Raw genomic sequence first — 22,493 nt, 5'->3', positions numbered from 1 at the left:
GGCTTCACCTGTATTACCCTTTTATGAAATGGCACTGCTATATCTTGTATACTTCTCTCCCCTTTGCTGCTACTATCAGTTCTCCCATCCCATATGCAACTTTTAAACAATCAAAAGAAATTTGTCACTCTTTAATCCACCACTTGAAGCAATGCCCTCACCTTGCTTATAGAAATGCGGCTTCTGGAATTTCTGTTTTTCAATTTTTTCCTGGATCTTAGAGGAGTATCACATGTATTTTGTCCTTACATTTTTTAAACATCTTCTGTAAAATTAGCATTTTAAATTGTGAGACATTTCCTTGCAATAAGTGAAAGGCAGTTTCCATACAATTTTTTTGTCCAATGAATATTTCCGCATTTTATGTTTCCTTCATCTTTAAATTATATGTATACTAAACAAAATGCTTATTTGAAAAGTGTGCTTTTATCATGCTTGCCAGAATTCCTCCTAACTCTCGAAATGCTTGCTTAGGTGCACTGTACCTGAGGCATAGCACATTGCTTGCAACCATCAAAACATTCATATAAAATGGAAGTTTGAGTTTATGCTAATTAGTTCTTTTTACTTTCATGGTACTAAACCATTTTAAATCCCAATAAACTATTTGTGAATCAAGTTTCTATTGGTAGAAAGGAATATTCTATTCATGAATTGGGCTCTTTAAAAATGTATTTTAATATAGACTACTAATACATAGAATTATCATAATTAAGTATGACTTTTAAAGGAACATATTCTATTTTCATTTCGATTTTAGTGCTTGGGAAGAGAGATGAAATTTGACTCTTTGCTAAGGAAATTTCACTTTGACAGAACAAGTGACTGGCAAGAAGTTCAGTTTCTAGAGAACAGTTCAACGAAGGCTGTTATTTTATTAAATACATTAGAAGTGCTTCTTCTAATAGTTATATTTAGAGCGTGTGCAAAATTGATAATACTTCTTTTACCAATCAGTTATTGCTAGCATTCTTAGTGAATTTCTTGCATTTCTGGTAATGTATTATCTAATTTTATGTCAAATAACATGAGTAGTTTCAAACATAAATATAATATAAGAATATGTACTATGTTGCTAGCTTCTTATCACATGTAAAATATAGATGCTTAATTGGAAATGGAAGATTTGGAGCATAGCTGTTAATTGATAACTTGTTCATTGATCTTTCTTATTGCTAAAGAAAGTTGTATCCTTTTTAAAATAGACCCCATCTCAACAGAGCAGCATTCTAGACAATGGACAGGAAGATATTTCCGGTGGCAGCCAGTGGAATCCATATCCTCTTGGAAGGCGAGATGTACCCCCAGAAACTGTTACTAAAAAGGTAATATACATGAAGAAACATTGATATTGTAAGGAGCCAGGCCTGTGAAAGAGCTTCTTTGCACGCGCATACTGAGCTCAGAGAGGAATGATGGGAGATCAAATGGAAGTGCAGTTAGCATTAGGCTTCAACAGCATCCATGCTGGGGCTCACACCATCCTCCTTGAGACCTACAGGCCCATCACTGGCTGGTCTTGTTGGGAACAGGACCTGGGGCAAATCTGTGTAGAACATGGGTGCTCACACTTTTTTGGCTCGAGAGCTACTTTGAAACCCAGCAAGGCCTGGAGATCTACCAGAGTTTTTTTACAATGTTCGCGCCATCATAACATATAACGTTTATGTGTACAATGTATGTTGATGTACCTTGAGCCCCACTGAGTATAACAGGACTTACTCCTGAGTAGACATGCCTAGGATTAGGCTGTGAGGCTGCAATCCTAGCCACACTTACCTGGGAGTAAGTCCCATTGAGTACAGTGGGCCTTACACCTGAGTAGACATGCCTAGGATCGAGCTCGGGCTGCAGTCCACCCTTCCCTGGGAGCAAGCCCCACTGCCTACCAGGGCCCTGCCCAGGAGGAGCAGCTGCAGCAGGGAGCTGAGAGTGGCGGGCAGGCGAGGAGGGGCCTGGGGGAGGAGGGCGCAGGCAGGCAGGCAGGGCGGCCGCTCCTTACCTCCTGGAGCTCGGTGAGGAGGATCTCCCTCTCGGCCGCGTTGGATGCCATTGCTGTGGGTCCGGGCTCCGCACCTGGGAGCCGCCGCCAGTGGGGAGGCAGGCTGGGCCGAGGGCGCTGCTCTGAGACTCCCAGGCGGCCGGCGGGCGGGGGCGTCAACCCCCTCGCTTCATGCTCACATGGAGGAGGGGCTTGCGGACGGGCGTCGCGCTCGCTCACTCCCGCGCCACGCCTTCCTCTCCCCCGCCGCCCTTTGTGGTGTCCCCACCTCCTCCACGCTGGAGCCGCTCCTAGTCGCACCCTTTGGCTGTCACCCTGTCGCGAAGGCCGCGCTGCTTTACGGCTCTGGCGGCACGTGACTGGGGTGTGTGGAGGGAGAGTCTGGAGCCATTTCCTCGCAGAGGCACCTGAAGGGGGGGTCGGCACTCCGCAATCAACTCATTTTGCCTCGCGATTGACCGGTCGATCGCGATCGACGTATTGAGCACCCCTGGTGTAGAAGCATCTTCCCTGGTCCACTCCTACCATATCAATTGGAAGCCTGGTTTAAGTGCTAACCAGAGTTTTTTCCAACCTTTCTTCCCATAATAAGTGATGTCTACTGCTGCATACCTTGCTGTGGTTGTTTGGCAGCTACTGGTTGTCAGATTTGGAAAGGAAGTTTTACCAGAAGGAATTTTTACCAGATTGGCCTTTTGGTTCCAGAATTTTTTGCCTTCTCTGTAGCAAAAACAAAACTCTAGTTTACTATTTCATAATCATTTTAAGTAGGTGCTGAAACTGCAGGCAGAGACCATAGCTACACAAAACAATTGTGAGAATCTAAGGCTAGATTTTTTTATTGCCAGGACGATAGCAGTACAGCTATAGGGATACCTACCCCCCCCCAGCTAGGGTATATTCCCCACACTTCGCATTCACACACACACATGTGTTCCTAAATTTATTATGCACATGCACACAATAACTCAAATTGAATCAAACTGGGAGAATTATCGATTCTTCTAGAGTGAGAGGTCAAATTCAGCAGTATCTGACCGTTTTGGGATCGTTGATGTGGGTGATCACTGCAAACAACCTCAAAGCACCTCAAAAACTAAGCTACCAGTAACCATGACATTAAACTTTTCAAAGAGAAGATAGTTTATTAAAGATTATAGGCAAAGAAGGAAAAGCATACAGGTCCAACCTTGTAACTCACTGATTTTTTATACACGGATTTGACTCAACACGAATGTCCACTGCAAATGAGAAGGAATGTGCTGATCTCTGTAGAAGGGGAAAATACATCTCTTTAAAATCACAGTTTTAAAAAAACTACTTTTCTTACTGTTGTAGAAAGACAGTCATGCAGGCAATCATTCCATTCTTCAGCTGAGCCAGGCAAAGACAGGGGGTTCTTTGCATTTCTGATTGCTGACTGCCTCTCTACAACAGTATGAAAAGCTGTTTTTAAACCACAGTTGTAAAGGGATGCACTTTTAAAAAATTTTTAAACTGCTTTTATTTAACACATTTTATAGTATTAGCAGGGAGTCCCAGAATCAAACTCCTGTAGGTGTTTGGTGCACAGCCTTATTCCAGTTTAAGCAGTTTACAGCGAAATTCAAACAACTAATATAAGAACATAAGAACAGCCCCACTGGATCAGGCCGTAGGCCCATCTAGTCCAGCTTCCTGTATCTCACAGCGGCCCACCAAATGCCCCAGGGAGCACACCAGATAACAAGAGACCTTATCCTGGTGCCCTCCCTTGCATCTGGCATTTTGACATAACCCATTTCTAAAATCAGGAGGTTGCGTATACACATCATGGCTTGTACCCCATAATGGATTTTTCCTCCAGAAACTTGTCCAATCCCCTTTTAAAGGCGTCTAGGCTAGATGCCATCACCACATGCTGTGGCAAGGAGTTCCACAGACTGACCACACGCTGAGTAAAGAAATATTTTCTTTTGTCTGTTCTAACTCTCCCAACACTCCATTTTAGTGGATGTCCCCTGGTTCTGGTGTTATGTGAGAGTGTAAAGAGCATCTCCCTATCCACTCTGTCCATCCCCTGCATAATTTTGTATGTCTCAATCATATCCTCCCTCAGGCGTCTCTTTTCTAGGCTGAAGAGGCCCAAACGCCGTAGACTTTCCTCATAAGGAAGGTGCCCCAGCCCAGTAATCATCTTAGTTGCTCTCTTTTGCACCTTTTCCATTTCCACTATGTCCTTTTTGAGATGCGGCGACCAGAACTGGACACAATACTCCAGGTGTGGCCTTACCATCGATTTGTACAACGGCATTATAATATTAGCTGTTTTGTTTTCAATACCCTTCCTAATGATCCCAAGCATAGAATTGGCCTTCTTCACTGCCGCCGCACATTGGGTCAACACTTTCATCGACCTGACCACCACCACCCCAAGTTCTCTCTCCTGATTTGTCACAGACAGCTCAGAACCCATCAGCCTATATCTAAAGTTTTGATTTTTTGCCCCAATGTGCATGACTTTACACTTACTGACATTGAAGCGCATCTGCCATTTTGCTGCCCCTTCTGCCAGTCTGGAGAGATCCTTCTGGAGCTCCTCACAATCACTTCTGGTCTTCACCACTTGGAAAAGTTTGGTGTCGTCCGCAAACTTTGCAACCTCACTGCTCACCCCTGTCTCCAGGTCATTTATGAAGAGGTTGAAAAGCACCGGTCCCAGGACAGATCCTTTGGAGACACCGCTTTTCACCTCTCTCCATTGTGAAAATTGCCCATTGACACCCACTCTCTGCTTCCTGGCCTCCAACCAGTTCTCAATCCAGGAGAGGACCTGTCCTCTAATTCCCTGACTGTGGAGTTTTTTCAGTAGCCTTTGGTGAGGGACCGTGTCAAACGCCTTCTGAAAGTCCAGATATATAATGACCACGGGTTCTCCCGCATCCACATGCCTGTTGACCTTTTCAAAGAATCCTATAAGGTTTGTGAGGCAAGACTTACCCTTACAGAAGCCATGCTGATTCTCCCTCAGCCGGGCCTGTTCGTCTATGTGTTTTGAGATCCTATCTTTGATAAGGCATTCCACCATCTTACCCAGTATAGATGTTAGGCTGACCGGCCTATAGTTTCCCGGGTCCCCCCTCTTTCCCTTTTTAAAGATAGGCGTGACATTTACTATCCTCCAATCTTCTGGCACCGTGGCCGTTTTGAGGGACAAGTTGCATACCTTAGTCAAGAGATCAGCAACTTCATTCTTCAATTCCTTAATAACTCTTGGGTGGATGCCATCAGGGCCCGGTGACTTATTGATCTTTAATTTATCAATGAGGTCTGAAACATCTTCTCTTTTAACCTCTATCTGACTTAACTCTTCGGTTAGGAGGGGCCGTTCGGGCAGCGGTATCTGCCCGAAGTCTTCTGTCGTGAAGACAGATGCAAAGAACTCATTTAATTTCTCTGCCATCTCTAAGTCTCCTTTTATCTCCCCTTTCCCTCCCTCACCATCCAGAGGGCCAACCGCTTCTCTGGCGGGTTTCCTGCTTCTAACATATTTGAAGAAGCTTTTATTATTCCCCTTAATGTTGCTGGCCATGCGTTCCTCATAGTCTCGCTTGGCCTCCCGTATCACCTTCTTACATTTCTTTTGCCACAATTTATGTTCCTTTTTATTCTCCTCATTAGGGCAAGACTTCCATTTACGGAAGGAAGCTTCCTTGCCCTTCACAGCCTCTCTAACTTGGCTGGTTAGCCATGCGGGCACCCTCCTGGATTTAGTGGAACCCTTCTTCCTTTGTGGTATACACCTCTGCTGGGCCTCTATTAGTGTTGTTTTAAGCAGCCTCCATGCACTCTGGAGAGATTGGACTCTTTTTACCCTCCCTTTCAACCTCCTTCTAACCAGCCTCCTCATTTGAGGGAAGTCCGCCCGTCGGAAGTCAAGCATTTTTGTGAGAGATTTGCCTGGTATTCTTTCCCCAATGTGCATGTCAAAACAGATCGCAGCATGATCACTGTTCCCCAATGGCTCAGTAACATTTACATCTCTAACCAGGTCCTGTGTACCGCACAATATTAAATCCGGAGTCACCTGCCCTCTGGTGGGCTCCGTGACTAGCTGCTCTAAGGCACAGTCATTTAGCACGTCAAGAAATCCGGTCTCCTTATCGTGACCAGAACACAAATTGACCCAGTCTATATGAGGATAATTGAAGTCCCCCATGATTACAACCCTGTCCCTCCTTGTCACCTCCCTGATCTGTTTCCTCATTTCAAGGTCCCCATCCGATTTCTGGTCTGGAGGACGATAGCACGCCCCCAGTATTACATCGCTGCACAAGCCTGGTAATTTAACCCACAGAGATTCTACGGTGGAGTCGAACCCACCTTCAATCTCTACTTTGCTGGATTCTATCCCTTCCTAAACATAAACACCCCACCTCCAACATGTCCCTGCCTGTCCCTCCTGTAGAGTTTATAGCCCGGGATTGCGGGATATCAGTGTTTATAGCCACTGATTCTCCGCATTCCACCAGGTTTCCGTTATGCCCACTATGTCAATGTTTTCCCTTGTCACCAGATATTCCAGTTCTCCCACCTTTGCTTGGAGACTTCGGGCATTCGCATAAAAGCATTTGTACACGGAATGCCCCAGGATGGGCTGCTTATTCGCTCCTTTGTCCCCGCATCCTCTCATTGTGCCAAACCGTCTATCACATTCCATCACGCTACCTTTCCCAATTTCTTCTCCTACTCTGCCTTTGTCTTGTTGTTCTCTAACCTCCCCATCCTCATCCCATAGGGATGAGAAGTCGCAAACCGAATGCCCCTCGGCTCCTGTCAGCCTTCTCCCAGGGATCAGTTTAAAAGCTGCTTTGCCACCTTTTTAATGTTATGCACCAGCAGTCTGGTTCCATTCTGGTTCAAGTGGAGCCCATCCCTCTTGTACAGGCCCTGCTTGTCCCAAAACGTTCCCCAGTGCCTAACAAATCTAAACCCCTCCTCCCTACACCACCGTCTCATCCATGCATTGAGACCCCTGATCTCCGCCTGCCTAGCTGGCCCTGCGCGTGGAACAGGTAGCACTTCAGAGAACGCTACTTTTGAGGTCCTGGCTTTCAGCTTCCTGCCTAAAAGCCTAAATTTGGCCTCCAGGACCTCCCAGCTACACTTGCCCACGTCTTTGGTGCCGACATGCACCACAACCGCTACCTCTCCCCCAGCACTGTCTACCAGCCTGTCTAGACGAGAAGTGATGTCCGCAACCTTCGCACCAGGCAGGCAAGTCGCCATGCAGTCCTCACATCTGTCGCAAACCCCCCTCTCTATGTTTCTAATAATTGAATCCCCCACTACAAGAAGCCCCTGACCCCTCTCCCACTGAGGAGTATCCTGAGTGCGTTCGGATACGGGCCCGTCCCCTGGAGAAGGGGTCCCCCCCAGGGAATTGTTTCCCTCCTCTCCAGGATGACGTCCTCCAGCCCCGAGACTTCCCACCCGAGCAGCCGAGGAGCTGCACGCCTGAGGTTGGGACGAAGCCTGATTGTCCCCAGAAGTCTCCCCACGGTCCTTCTCTGCCTGCCTGCGCTTCTCCAGGTCGGCCACCAAGGCTTCAAGGGAGCAGACACATTCCCTGAGACCCTGGAGCTCCTTGCGCCGAAGACACACCCATGACTTATGCCCCAGAGGCATATAATCATACATGTGGCAATTGATGCAGAACACTGGATAGCCCCAACCCTGTTGCTGGCTGTCTGACTTCATAGCTTTATTAGTTAAGCTTCATAGCTTAACTAATGGCTCCCTGTCCCAAAAGGGTACACAATCTAAAAAAATGCAAAAGAGCACCAGCAGACAGCCACTAGAAAAGACACTGCTGGGGTGAAGGGTGAGGAGGGCCAGTTACTCTTTCCCTGCTAAATAAAAGAGTAGCACCCACTTAATTAACTTTTGTGAAGGATATATAAATACAGATGAAATAATGGGAAGCATGTCTACACAAAGGAGATCATTCCCCAGTCTGAATAATTTTGTTTTTCTGCAAAAAGATTTATTTTCAACTCATCCATATATATAGTGGAAGCTGTGTTATGAATGCCTAAGTAGTAGCAGTATGAAGCTTTGCAAACAAAAACCCATTAAAATGGATGAGAAAATGAATTATGAAAATTATTTACCTATCACTTTCCCTTGATAGTTTTTTAGTGTGCTTCTTTGGCAATGCTAATCTTCTTTCATTGAGTTTGACCTCAGGTGATTCATTTCTGCCATAGCAGCTGAAGGTTTAAAATGTGCGAATCATCTGAAACCAACTTCACAGTAATTTTTTGTACAAATTAAAGGTGTACTTTTAAAAAGCAGTATATAAAATAAATAGAGGAATAATTTCTTCTTTCCCAAGGATTCAAATATGGGTTAATACCATTTGAACAGGTTGTGCTTCAAATCATCATGTGTTTTGGTATAAAAATTGTGGAGCACTATGAAAAAAATGCTACTTAATTTTAAATGGGAACAATCCAACAAAAGTTACATTTCACTGTTACAAATACACAGTTATGAGTTAGCTGCCAAGAGACTGAGAGGCGTCACTTAGAATCATTAGGTTACTCTGGAGGGCTCTATCCCCTGCCAGTCACACTGATACAGTTGTACCAAAAACGCATGCACTGCATCCAGCTATGGGAAGGTGACCCAAAGACAAACAGACTACTCGCAGTAAGCTGTGGGGCTGCCTATAGGTCTCCTTGGGCATACATCACCACTTTTGGTGGCACATATCTGAGGAAAGGGGCAGGGTGCATTGGGACGGAGAGATAGGATCTGATACATACCATTGCTGCTGGATCTACCCCCTCCCGCCTGCTCCCCGCCCCTAGTATTTACCAGTTGTTTCAAGATGTTCTTTTGTTCCTGATTAACACATAGATTTACAGGTAGAAACAAAATCCCTGTGCAAGGGTGTACATCTGTCATTCAGTTTGTTTTTGGTGCAGAAAATACTGGTTTAACACCAGCATACTGATGTCAAACATGATTGAACACATAAAGCATGAAGCCATTCAGTAATTCCAAGTAGGGATAGGCAGATATACATTCATTTTTGTAATAAGCTTATCCACTGAGGTTGCAGTTGTATAGAAATCAATGACAAAATTCCCTGTGCTGGAGCAGGATTGTAGTCTGAGTCTTATCCAAAAGGTTTTCTCAAAGCAATGACATGTTAATAAGCACTGAAATAAAACCTAGAGGATTTATTTTATTTTATTTTTGCAGAATAAAACCTAAAGGAATGTGGATTTTAATCAATAAGTTGTTATACAATTGTCAGGTAATTTTGCTACTAGGCAAACACTGCTGTAATTCTAGTACCCCTGCTACTGCGATTTAAGACAGTGCTCTCGCAGTTGTAAATGCTTGGGCATACTATATCCCTGCCTGTTTTGTAATTAGCAACACAAATACCAAATTCCAAATAGAGAAACATAGATGCCTATTGCGCTGAGTCTGGAAACATCTTCCCTTCCTTCTAGTAGCACATTGTAAAGTCATGCACATTGGGGCAAAAAATCAAAACTTTAGATATAGGCTGATGGGTTCTGAGCTGTCTGTGACAGATCAGGAGAGAGATCTTGGGGTGGTGGTGGACAGGTCGATGAAAGTGTCGACCCAATGTGCGGCGGCAGTGAAGAAGGCCAATTCTATGCTTGGGATCATTAGGAAGGGTATTGAGAACAAAACGGCTAATATTATAATGCCGTTGTACAAATCGATGGTAAGGCCACACCTGGAGTATTGTGTCCAGTTCTGGTCGCCGCATCTCAAAAAAGACATAGTGGAAATGGAAAAGGTGCAAAAGAGAGCGACTAAGCTGATTACGGGGCTGGGGCACCTTCCTTATGAGGAAAGGCTACGGCGTTTGGGCCTCTTCAGCCTAGAAAAGAGACGCTTGAGGGGGGACATGATTGAGACATACAAAATTATGCAGGGGATGGACAGAGTGGATAGGGAGATGCTCTTTACACTCTCACATAATACCAGAACCAGGGGACATCCACTAAAATTGAGTGTTGGGCGGGTTAGGACAGACAAAAGAAAATATTTCTTTACTCAGCGCGTGGTCAGTCTGTGGAACTCCTTGCCACAGGATGTGGTGCTGGCATCTAGCCTAGACGCCTTTAAAAGGGGATTGGACAAGTTTTTGGAGGAAAAATCCATTATGGGGTACAAGCCATGATGTGTAGGCGCAACCTCCTGATTTTAGGAATGGGTTAAGTCAGAATGCCAGATGTAGGGGAGAGCACCAGGACGAGGTCTCTTGTTATCTGGTGTGCTCCCTGGGGCATTTGGTGGGCCGCTGTGAGATACAGGAAGCTGGACTAGATGGGCCTATGGCCTGATCCAGTGGGGCTGTTCTTATGTTCTTATGTTCTTATGTTCTTAGTAGCCATCTCTGGGCCCAATCCTATCCAATTTTCCCCTGCTGGTGCAGTTGTACCAGTGGGATGTGTACTGCATCCTGTGGTGGAGGGGCAGTCTCTGGGGCCTTCTAAAGGTATGAGAACACGTGTTCCCTTACCACAGGGCTGCATTGTGGCTGCATCAGAGCTGGAAGGTTGGATAGGATTAGGCCCTCTGTGGTGATATCTTGCACATGGATATCTCCCAACTAGTAGAGATCATGTCGATACTCTCTCTGTACAATTTTCAGTTGCTACTGAAAACAATCCAATTCCAACCACATTTATCTTGCTGATGCAACCACAGTGCAGCCCCAAGGTAAGGGAACAAATGTTCCCTTACCTGGAGGAGGCCTCTGTGCCTCCCCTACCCCCAGAATGCAGTGCACACCCTGATGGCACAGCGGCATTGGTGCTGGAAAGTTGGATTAGAGTTAGGCTGTGAATTTCTTTAGCGGGGTTTTTTTTTTTCCTTTCTCTGTGCCTGTTTTGCTTTATTCTGCTTACCACTGTCTGTTTTATGTTTATTGTTGTCTGTTGGATATTGTTTTAGCTTATTGTTTTTAAATGTTGTTTTGAGCTGCCTTAGGTGCCTCCTGAAAGGCAGGCTATAAATATTTTTAAGTAAAGGAATCAATCAAGGATTCTTCTTGCCCTTTTCTCTGCCACAAGATACTGACTGACACTGAATTTCCCCTTCCTTCTAACTGAGGAGAGTTGTTGTCAGGGCCAAGCCAATATCTCCCTTAGTTACACCATCCTTCTGGAGTAATGGGATGGAGATTGCATTTGCTTCCATTCTTGGGTGAATACTGAGTGCAGTGATACTGTTTTCTTTACTTATTTGAAACATTTACCACCCTGCCCGGTAAAACTTTACCTGCCTGCCTGGTAAAACTTTACCATAAAGTTTTATGTCTCTTTATGTGGCACACTTTCAGAGCTCTTGTACTACCATTCTTGACATTTATGTAACAGTACTAGTTATGTAGGATTTCAGTAAAGGTAAAATATCACGAACTTTTATCAGTAAAGTGCATGAAACTTTTAAGCAGTATTTAAATGTTTCAAAACTGTACTGTTTGTTTATAACAACTTATTTGCTACATATGTTCATGAGAAAATATAATAGAAAATAATACTTGCATTTTAAAATTGTTTCACTCGGCCATTCATTCTATTTAAAATTTAGTGAAAAGAATGACACTTTCACCAAATTCAGTAGACAAATACTTGGTTTTTAATTTGTATTTGCTCATAGCTCTGGTCAAAATATAGATCCCTGCCCCGTGTATTTATTAGGAAAGTGTCCCTTTTCTTGCCTGTACTAGATGTAACAATTACTTTTTAGATTTTCTTACATTTTGGCCTAATGGGTTATGTTACACACAGGCAGGTAGCCATATCCAGACTCTGATGGGTTCACAAAGTCTACAGCATCGAAGTCGAGAGCAAGCATATGAGGGCAACATGAATAAAGTGACCATCCAGCAGTATCAGCCACCACTGCCAATCCAGATCCCTTCTCAAAGCACTCGGGCACCGCAAGCAGGGAGATGTGTAATCCAAACAAAGGGGCAAAGGAGTATGGATGGCTATCCAGAACAGGTGAGCATGTATGCAGCACAATGACAAAATCTGTAGACTTTTAAAAATCATATTCTGAAGCTCTGAAAGAACCTGTGTGGAAGTATAAAGTGGGTTACATCTCTTTCTTTCTTCAGTATTGCAATGTTTGCTGTTGCTAAGTATACAGGCATGGATATGTAGATTCTGAACACTGTGTGTTACTGTGTGTGGGTTAATTCTGTGTGTGGAAGTTCCAGGAGGCCTTATTGAGGTAAGGGAACATTTGTTCCCTTGCCCCAGGGCAAGGCTCCACTGCCCAGATGGGTCTACTTGTTTCTGCATAAAGATATTTTGCTGGGGATCCCCATGGACCCTAGGAGGTAGATCAAGGTTGGGAAGAATAGGATATCTGTGGAAAACCCTTAAATTGAGATCCACCTTCCAGATTCACCCAACATTTTAATAATTTTCCATGAGGTGGTGAGCTGCAAGTTGTGTTTCCACTGAAGCTTATAAGGCTAGCCTCTACACCAGAATTCCTTGAAATCATTTACGGCCCAATCCTAGTGGGCCTCTGTGCCACTGGAATGCATATTCTATGAAATGTTTTCCACTGAAATCCTATGTATATTAGAAGTAACTTCCATTGTTTTCAGTAGGATGTTCATACTCCCAGGTAAGAGTTCATAAAGTTGCAGTGCCATGGCAACAAAAGTCAACTAATGGTTACTTGGTAATTTGAGTACTGTTCCTTTTAAGCTGTGTGGCTCTGTGGCTATGCAGCTCCAAGTCCACCAAATTCTGCATAGCTTGGAACTCAGCATTCCTGAAAGATTGAGAAGACATCTGATGTCAGTGCTGTCCATCAGGAAACACTGAGGCAGTGCTGTACAGCAAGTAGTACCAGACCCTTTAGAGAGGGTATTGCATATGACCACCATATTTTAATAGTTATCAGCCTAATCCTGTTTTGCACTGACCCACAGCGTGCAGCGCTGCCATCACAACCTATGCTGCATTCTGTGGGCCAAGTGGAAATCAGATAGCCCAGGAAAGGTAAGATATTTTTATACTTCCATCCTCATACACTGCTTGTTCCCCAATAGTCCCCCTGGTTCCTCTCTCTTTTGCTAGAGCAAACCCCAGCCCTGGGGCCACTTGCGGCCCTCAAGGCTTCTCAATGCGGCCCTCAGGGAGCCCCCAGTCTCCAATGAGCCTCTGGCCCTCCAGAGATTTGTTGGAGCCCTCACTGGCCCAACGCAACTGCTCTCAGCATGAGGGCGACTATTTGACCTCTCGCATGAGCTGTGGGATGAGAGCTCCCTCCACTGCTTGCTGTTTCACATCTGTCATGCAGCAGTGGCAGCAAAGGGAAGGCCAGCCTTGCTTTGTGCAAGGCCTTTTATAGGCCTTGAGCTATTGCAAGTTCTTCATTCATTTATGTAAGTTCATCTTTAATATATTCATTTATGTAAATTTATTCAAATTTTAAATGTAAATTAATCTTTTTTTTCCCCAGGGAAAAAATTAAATTAATCTTTTTTTCCCCCAGTGTCAGGGAGATGATATGGCCCTCCTGCCAAAAACTTTGGATACCCCTGTGCTAGAGCACTGGTTCCCAACCTGCAGTCCAGAGACCACAGGTGGTCCGCAATACCCTGAGAAGTGGTCCACGAGGTCTCAGGAAAAAAATCACCTTTGATCATTTCCAGCATCTTGCTGAGCAAGCACTCTCTCACAGACCTCACAGACCACCAGAGGAGGACAAAGGACTGTCCACATCCATTTTCCATTTCCTCTGGTAGTCTGTGTGGGTGTGCTCACTTGTGAGATATTTCCCCACGGACCACTAGAGAGTATGGAGACACTGTGGGCAATCCATTCTCCACCCTCTCTGGTGGTCCATGGGGGAATGCTCAGTTGGAAGATACCCACGGACCACCAGAGAGGGTGGAGAACAGACTGCCCAAAGCTGGCATTACATGTGGTCCACGATAATTCCAATTTCAGCCTCAGTGGTCCATGGGCTCCTAAAGGTTGGAAACCACTGTGCTAGAGTAAGTCTGAGTGTTGACTGTATTTGCACTGACAGCAGTGGCCTGCAGAATGGCAGAGTAGCTGCTGCGACAGTGGCCTGGGCTTTACCTAGCAGGTAACAAGATCCAAAAGCATAAGGCTCAGATAGTTGGGCCATATGTGAATCAACTCTAAAGAGATAATACATTCTTGTTCATCATTATTTTCTTATTTTATATTATTTATTATATATATATTTTGTTTATATTGTAGATTTATTGTATTTTTGTTATATCAACCATTGATTAGGAATGGCAGGGTATAAATTACTAAAATAAATAATTGTTGTTAAATCCCATCTTTTATGACAAATTTTTACAGCACATAATTTCACTTCAGAGCTACTCACAATTATTTTCAACCACTTGATACAGAAATAAAAATCTGAAATTTCCTTCAAATTCCATGCCTTTGCTGAAATTGTAGATTTTTTAAAATTTGCACAAATCAAAAAATAGAAGTTTTTGAATGAAGTCTCAAATATTTTTACATTCCTGAATTGTTTCTGTTTTTTAATGTATAACATTTCAGCATATACAGCAACATTTTATGTGAATAAATAATGAATACAAGTAATTCTAAAGTAGTCTCATTGAAATAGTAGTAATAACAGCTAATATTTGCCAAGGAATCACACGTTTCTAAGAAATTTAGTGCAAGCTTTAGTCATCCCTTTGTGTCTTTTAAATACAGTTTTGTGTGAGAATAGAAAAGAATCCTGGCCTTGGCTTTAGTATCAGTGGAGGAATAAGTGGACAAGGAAATCCATTCAAACCCTCTGACAAGGTAAGAATTAATTTCATGCTTAAATTAACAACCAAAGATGTCAGGGTCTAGAAATGATTGTTTGAATTGTCTGGACAGGGGTGAAGGTTTGGACGTTGATGAAGTTAGTTCCTTTTCTGGCTAATAGGAAAAAAGATAAATAAATAAAGCTACTGCGAAAAGAACAAACAGAAGAAAACACTTTGGTCTAATCTGTGGTATGATCCCCAAATTTGCTTTGCTTAGGAAGGAAGATATCAACTGTTGTACCTCTGTTAAAATTTATTGCTAGCGAATACTGGAATTGGGATTGTTGTTGATTCTGTCTTTGTTATTTTGCACATTATAGCCAGCCTCTAAAGCAGCGAGAAAGGCATCCCTGGTGCAACCGGCACTTATTGTTCCATCAGGGAGCCATCGTTACCTGCTGCTGATCTTCCCCAAACTGAGTTCCAGCCCACTGCACTTGCCTAGAAATCTGGCTGCTGGGGAAAGGAACCCAGAAGCAGTGAGTCAGAGCTTAATTTGGGGGGAGATCAGCAGCGGAAAGGGACAGCTCCCCTGTGGAATGGTAAGCACTGTTCATGCGGGGGAGGGAAAAGGCAGGGCCTTAAGGGGCCAGGGATGAGTTCTTCCTTGGCTGGTGGGTTGTGACCCATCAGTTTGGGAACCACTTCTGAAATCTATCTAGAAATCTACTGATAGCTGCTACCGAATCTGAACTGGGGAGAAATATGATGGCAGGGTCTTGTGCCTCTGCTTTCTTTGGTTCACCTCCTTGGGTCAGTTTCTCCTGAAATGACTGTGTATTCGTCATTCCTGCTTTGTCTGAGAGGCTGTAAAATTCCATGCCTTTTCAGCTGCTTCTTCAGGAAAGGTATGCAGAGTTCCTTTGTTTCCAATCTCTGCTATTCCTTTTTCATACAGCCTTGAGCTAAATTATTGCTTTTGGGATCAGTGGGTTCCATTCTACTAGAGGTTTCAGTCTGTATATTAAGTTGATCTAATTCTTTTCTTCTCAGAGTCCTTTTCAGGCTTTTTATCAGAATTGGGCACTTGGTCTTCTACATCCACACTCCTTACACTCCACTTAATCTACATTCCTTAGATACACTTTTATCTTTTCTAGTTCCTATGTTATACTAACAGCATTGTGAGGGGGTAGGAAGGGGGAAAGGAGTAAAAACGGCATATTTAATAAACAAATAAATAATAAAAATAAGTATGTCTCAAAGCAAAACATCATAACAATCCCAGGTTCCCCCCTGACATTATAACAGGTTGATAGACGTATCTTAGGCTGCAATCTTATGCACACTTACCTGAGAGTAAGCCCCATTAAATATATTGGGGCTTGCTTCTGAGTAAACATGTATTGGAGTGACCTGTTGGTAAAGCTGCCAGCCTTGAAAATAACAATTTTAAAATGGAGTCTAGCTGCCCTCAAATGACAGTTATCAGACTCCAACAAAATTGATGTGTTTCTAGATTTGTTTTAATGTTTTGAACAATTCCTGCATCAACCTTAGACGTCTATGTAACTTTGGACCAAAATCACCATTTTTATTATTTTTAAGTAGAACTGTGTATTTTGTAAACTGAGTGATAAAGATGCCTGAGAAAATGGGAAAACAATAGCAGCTTTAGTTTGCAAACCTGATGTGAATTCCTTGGAAAATAAGTGCCATTGAAATCAACTGAAGTAAATTAATCTTATTCCTGGTTATGATCGCACGATGACAAGTAGGCCGATACTCTTCATGCTCTTATTTAACTGATCTGGGGATTCTAGAAAGAGTTTGAAATTGCCTCCCTCCCAAACCTATTTATAATTTATCTATACAATACCACCCCATATAGAGGCCTCCTAGCTCTTCCCTTGTATGTGTTACCCAGAGGTCAGAGCTAAAAGTAAAATCCTAATCTCAGAAACCTATGTAGATATCTTAACACGATTTGAACAGTAACAAGGAAAATGAAAGAGGCAAAATAATGAATAATAGGCTCAGACAAATACAGGATGGTGAATAAATAAAATACAAAATGAAAATATTCAGTAGTATAGTGTGGCAGTCCCACACTATATTCCACACTATATTCCCAGATAGGATGCTGTATAGCCTGTTTCATTGAATAAATATGAAGCTGAAACACATCTCCTTTAATAAGGAGAGAAAGCACTGAAAAATATACTAGAAATGGGCTTGAAAACTTACCTATGAAAAAGCTGGCAATTCAAGCGCCATCCCCTTTATCTGCAGGGGATCTGTTTCAGGGGATCTGTCAGTGGATACGGAAATCACGGATATGGGGTAAAACAGCTTCCTGTTGACATTCGATCTAGTCTCTTCAAGCATTTGGGCTGCTTGTAGCCTACCTGCATGTTGCTCTATAAGCTTGCGTGCTTATAGTGACCTATAAAAGGAAGAAACTTTTTTAGCTTGGCACCAGCTGTAAGCACCTAAGCCAGGGGTACTCAAACTTTTCCAACCAGTGGCTCCCTTGACCCCCGTGGCTGTTGGCCATGACTCCCCATCATGTTTCTGAGGGCTGGAAGTGACATCATTAAACAGGAAGCGGCCAGAAATATTAACTATATTAAATATAATATTATAATATTATATTTATTATAATATTAAATATATATTAACTATATTAATATTAATTATATTAATCATATCATTAATTAAATGCAGATCTTAAAAATATATTATTAATACACAGCAATATACATGCTTTATAAATGATCAGCTGCTGATCACTGTTGGAGACAGGATGCTGGAGTAGGTAGATTTTGTCTGGTCCAGGAAGACTCATTTTTTTAACTTTGTAAGCATACCAATAGAATTGTTTTATCAAATGAACTTTGTGAACTACCAGTCTGACCAACATTACACACACACACACCACTGTGGACCGCAATCCAACTAGTCATTTTTCCCATTCTCCTTGGATAGGATTGAACCCTTTATTAATTTAATTTAATTAAATTTTTCCAGCAGCTGGTGAGGAAAACAAAAATAGACCATGAAAATATATCAGAGCTGATAAGGGTTTGGTTAGGAAGCTGATTTGTCTCCCATACTAGGAGATGCACAGCTCAAGCCTATACATGTCTACTCAGAAGTAAGTCCCATTAGAGTCAATGGGGCTTAATCCCAGGAAAGTGTGGATAGGATTTGGTTGGCAATCACTTCATCAATGGCTGATAAGTATTCCCTTCAAATAACAAGATTTGTCACTTTAAAAATACAGCCTTTCCTCTTCAGTCAAACAACAAGATTAATAAATCACTTTAAAAACTTCCCTTTTTCTGCTCCTGGCCAAGTAAATTGTGTGCTTCTCTCTCCCCTCCCCCTCTGCCAACTGCATGGAAGCAACTTTAAGACCCCTGGTGACTGGTAAAATAGGAAGCATTTTATTTGGGGAGGGGGAGGAAAGCGGGAAGGTTTGGAGTTTGAAAGGGGGGAGTGGAAGAGGGAGGGGGTTGAAAAGAGAGATTTCACTTTGATGAGAAGCGATCCCAGGCTGGGAACTAGGAACCAACCAGACAAGGGTCAGCGACGGTTAAGGACTGCAAGCTGAGCATGCTTACCAGATGGGGGTTGGAATGAAAGAGCTTTGGAAACAACATGCAGGGAACACAGAAGGCGGCAGCCTCAGGGTGGAGGGAGAAGAGGGTGGGGCGGCAGCAGCCACTCTCGAAGTCCCTCTCGGAGGGAGCAGCTGAGCAACTCCCATTTCTTCTGCTTTAAAAAAAAGCGCAGAAGACGGGCTCATATTCTGCCCAGAGGTGTGACTGTATCGCTGCAAGAGGACATCCCGCACCTCCCCTTTGAGTTCCTGGCGCCTCCCTAAAGAGCTGCACCTCACAGTTTGAATAACACTGACCTAAGCTATGGTACTGGGTGCAGGGAATGTGCCTCCCAGATCCATGGATATGTGAAACCATGGGTATGGGGAGCTGCTTGTACAATGTGACTGTAGAAACAGGCTACAGCTGATTCATCAAAGTGATGAGGAGGCAAATCCTCTGTAAACATGGACGAAGTACTCTGTTCCCAGCCATGCTGTAGACTAGGGCATCAGTACAAATGTGACAGAGGATAGAAGGGGGACAGGAGCAGGCACAGTACTTCAGTCCTTCCACCTACTGTCACCTGAGTAAGTACTGAAAGTTTTGGATCCAGTGCAGTACGATCCTACAGAAGTGTTTCTCAGCTGTTGCCCCCAATGTACCATTTGTCATGGTCTATCTTATCTGAAGTACCACCAATACCAATGATGTCAACCCATGGTTCCACCCTTTCCGTTCTGCCCCTTCCTGTACCCCACAGAAGATCCTGGGGAAGGGGAAGGCAGGAAATTTGCTAGCAGCACCTCACTAGCTGATTGTCGATATTACTGCTGACAATCAGCTGGTGACCAGGATTGCCTGAGACAGAAGCTGATCCTCCATTCAATTCAGCTCTGGCAGTGGAGGTAGAGCTTCACAAGGAGAATCAGCTTCATGTACCATTGGACAGCAGCTGAGGTACCACCAGTGGTAAGCAAACCACTGGTTGAGAAATGCTGCCCTGCAGTATACTTTTTCCATCCAAATATGATAGGAAATTATCGTCAATGAACTGAATCCTTTGTGCTATACGTTTCCTGCTAACATATAAAGTTCTTTTTTAAAAAAGTCTTTTCTAAAAACACTTTGTGATTTAAGAATACATTTACACTGCAATCCTATGCATGTTAACTTAGAAGTAAGGTCCACAGTGTTTAATGTGGCTTGTGGCCCAATCCTAAACTGGCCTAACGCTGGTGCTGAGCCCTAGTGCCAGCACTGGGTGCCGTAAATCATGTTTATGGCACCCACGGAGTAGGGAGTGCTGTTGCTGGGCCCACACCAGTCAGGCATTAGGCCCAGCGCCAGCAAAAGTAGGATGCGCCACTGCCTGACCTAAGTGCAACTGCTGGGCAGCAGTGTGGCCTCTGGGGGCCTGGGGGAGGTTGGAACAAGGGCGGGAGCAAAGCAGGGTGAGGGGAGGAACCAGGGCAGAAGGGGGTGAGACCAGTAGAGCTCTGCTCCATCCTATCCTGAACTCCATGTTGGGCTGCAAAACCCAACACGGAGTCTCTCAAGTCTGCACCAGCAAAATAGCTGGTGCAGACTTAAGAAGCCACATTGCGGGGCTTGAGGCCTTCCCCAGAGGAGGGGACAAAAGTTCCCTTCCCCCAAGGAACCTCTGGCTGCTTCCCGCCGCCCGCTGGATACAGCAGTAGCCGCTTTGGCGCCACTGCTCCAGCAGGCACTGGGAAGCTCAGGATTGGGCTATTACTCCCTAGTAAGTGTATTAAGAATTGCATTTGAAAGGAGATTATACTAGGCAAAGCAAGTAAGTGATAGCCAAAGGGGAAAAAAAATTGGAAGTACATCTTTTGTGGGAAATGGTGACATCGATCTAGACTAGAGCATCATAATACAATTGGCTGTTCCATGGTGCTTTACAAGTTCTATCTTTCAATCCAGTAAACTGGAGAGGAAAAATGATGCACATTTGTTTAACTGCAATTCAGCACTGGGAGGCAAACTGTCATTCCTGGTGATTTGATGGCAGGTTCTTACTCCTAAATTATTATTAGACGTTGGGTTAAGCAAAAATTCAATGGTTTGAAGATTCATTGAGTAGAATGACAGTTCATTAGCCTAGCCTTAATTTATCCTTTTAATTCATATACAAACCTTTAGCCAAGTTCATGGTGATAGTGTCCTAACCTCTGTTACTTCTGACTTATAGGGTATCTTTGTTACTAGGGTTCAGCCTGATGGACCAGCATCCAACTTGCTCCAGCCAGGTGATAAGATTATACAGGTAAGTAGGAATGTTTATTTAATGAAGCATGAATTCACTATAATTATTCCTTCATGTACGCATGCTGCCATATTGCCTTTTCCCCTGCCTGACCAAAATGGGTTTCAAATGGCTTCGGGTGAAAAATTGGGTGCTACAGTGGTGACAATCTGCACTAATGAAATTGCAAATTGCTGTCTTCATGAGTAGGCCTGGATCCAGGGGTGGTGGCACATGAAGGAGATATCTTTGGCTCCCATGAGCTGAGTGATTGGCAGAGAGATGGCATGGTTAGTGTATTAAAGGGAACATAACATTGCTTTCATGGAGGTGTTAGAATGCATACCTACTATATCTCTGGCCAAATTACCATAGATACTCGTCTACAGGGTGACAAATGTTTGCCAAGTAATCAAACTGAAATACCACCTTGCCTTATCTCTGAGGTCAATCAGAGGGCAAAGCTTTTCAACTCCTTCCTGTCCTGAGTTTCATTTCAAGCAGTTGTGCTTCAAGCAGCAGGCACTGCTTGATCATTAGAAGCAATGCAGAGATCATTAGAGGGCTGTTTATTTCTATGGTAAACTCCCTGGGAAATTCCAGCCAAAGTTAAACTTTTAATCTCCTCCCTCCATTTTGCAAATGCTGCTACATCCTGGTTCTCTTTTGCAAATGCTTGTTTTTTTCAACACCAGGATGTCATCCTCCTCTCCATTTGAAACAAAGTTCCAGGCTACAATTCAGTGCACCATTACTTAAGAATAACACCCCTGGGAAGCAGTAGGCCTACTTCTGAGTAAAAAAGGGTGCAACTATATGCAGCTGCATCTGCTCATTTCTCTGCTGTGAACTGAATTGCACACTCCTACACAGTTATGTGTTCTAAGTTGTATGTTATATGTAGAGCTTCTGGCTTAACACACCAGACCTTAAAGGTGGATTTGATTCATGGTTCTCCTGCAGTGGTTCCAACCTTTTTCACTTGCATATCCCTTGGCAGCCTATTTCCATAAATTGTACCCTTCATATTAGCAAAATGTTTGTAATTGATAATATAAGCCCTCATCTCCTCGCTGTGAAAACCCAGACTTCATGTATTTATCACAGTGTTTTCTCTTTTTATCTGTTTGAAGAACAGAAGACTATGCCTTTGCACTGTTTTGCACCAGAAGTGTCCTGGGTGATTGATCACTTACCATATTATGTTTCAGCTTTTTTACTGTGATGGTTTTCAATCACTGGTTCATACATGAATTGGTGACCAAAACATAACTATTGGTGGGACTTTCACAGCCAACTAGCTACCTCCCTTCCTGCCTTGCTGGCCCTGCAAGGCATTCTGGAGCACTACCTGCCCTTTTCTGCCATTATTCCATTCTTTTTCATATACCCCTAAAGGTCCTGTTGAGTACCTCTGGGGGTACATGAACCCCAGGTTTGGAACCACTGTTTTACTTGTATGTTCTTTACAGTGCACTTACTCTGATAGTGTTTACAAAAAGGTGGCAAAGACCAAAATTTAAAAAGAATAAAAATGTATCTTATGATCTTTTACGATGCTTTTTAATAAATTAGAGACCATACAGTTCTTAGGTAACAATTACTGGTAGGTTACTTTCAGGATCTGGCCTCTGGTAAAATCAGGCACAACTATAGTCAGACATCCCCCTAAGTTTAGCCCCCAACTTATCCAGGGGTCATAGAAAAAGCCTTGATTTTTTGCTCAAAACCTGCCCTTGAGTTATCTGTGAGGTTGACTTATAGGTGAGTGCAGTACGTACTGAATTGAGCAGAACTGTGTGC

At 43.5% G+C, this 22,493-nt stretch overlaps 1 protein-coding gene across 1 annotated transcript in view; it reads left to right on the top strand.

Moving 5' to 3' along the window:
- Positions 1-22,493, top strand: part of LRRC7 (leucine rich repeat containing 7) — a 169,441-nt gene that overhangs the window by 131,085 nt on the left and 15,863 nt on the right. Inside the window, exons 21-24 of the mRNA XM_066623794.1 lie at positions 1,206-1,325; positions 11,830-12,045; positions 14,776-14,868; positions 20,637-20,711. Coding sequence (XP_066479891.1) covers positions 1,206-1,325; positions 11,830-12,045; positions 14,776-14,868; positions 20,637-20,711 — 504 coding nt within the window. The remainder of the gene's footprint in view (positions 1-1,205; positions 1,326-11,829; positions 12,046-14,775; positions 14,869-20,636; positions 20,712-22,493) is intronic.

The sequence above is a fragment of the Tiliqua scincoides genome, chromosome 4 (genome assembly GCF_035046505.1).
Source record: "Tiliqua scincoides isolate rTilSci1 chromosome 4, rTilSci1.hap2, whole genome shotgun sequence".
Lineage (NCBI taxonomy): Eukaryota > Metazoa > Chordata > Lepidosauria > Squamata > Scincidae > Tiliqua > Tiliqua scincoides.
The sequence above is the reverse complement of the archived record's forward strand: the minus strand, read 5'-3'. Positions and strand labels throughout refer to the sequence as shown.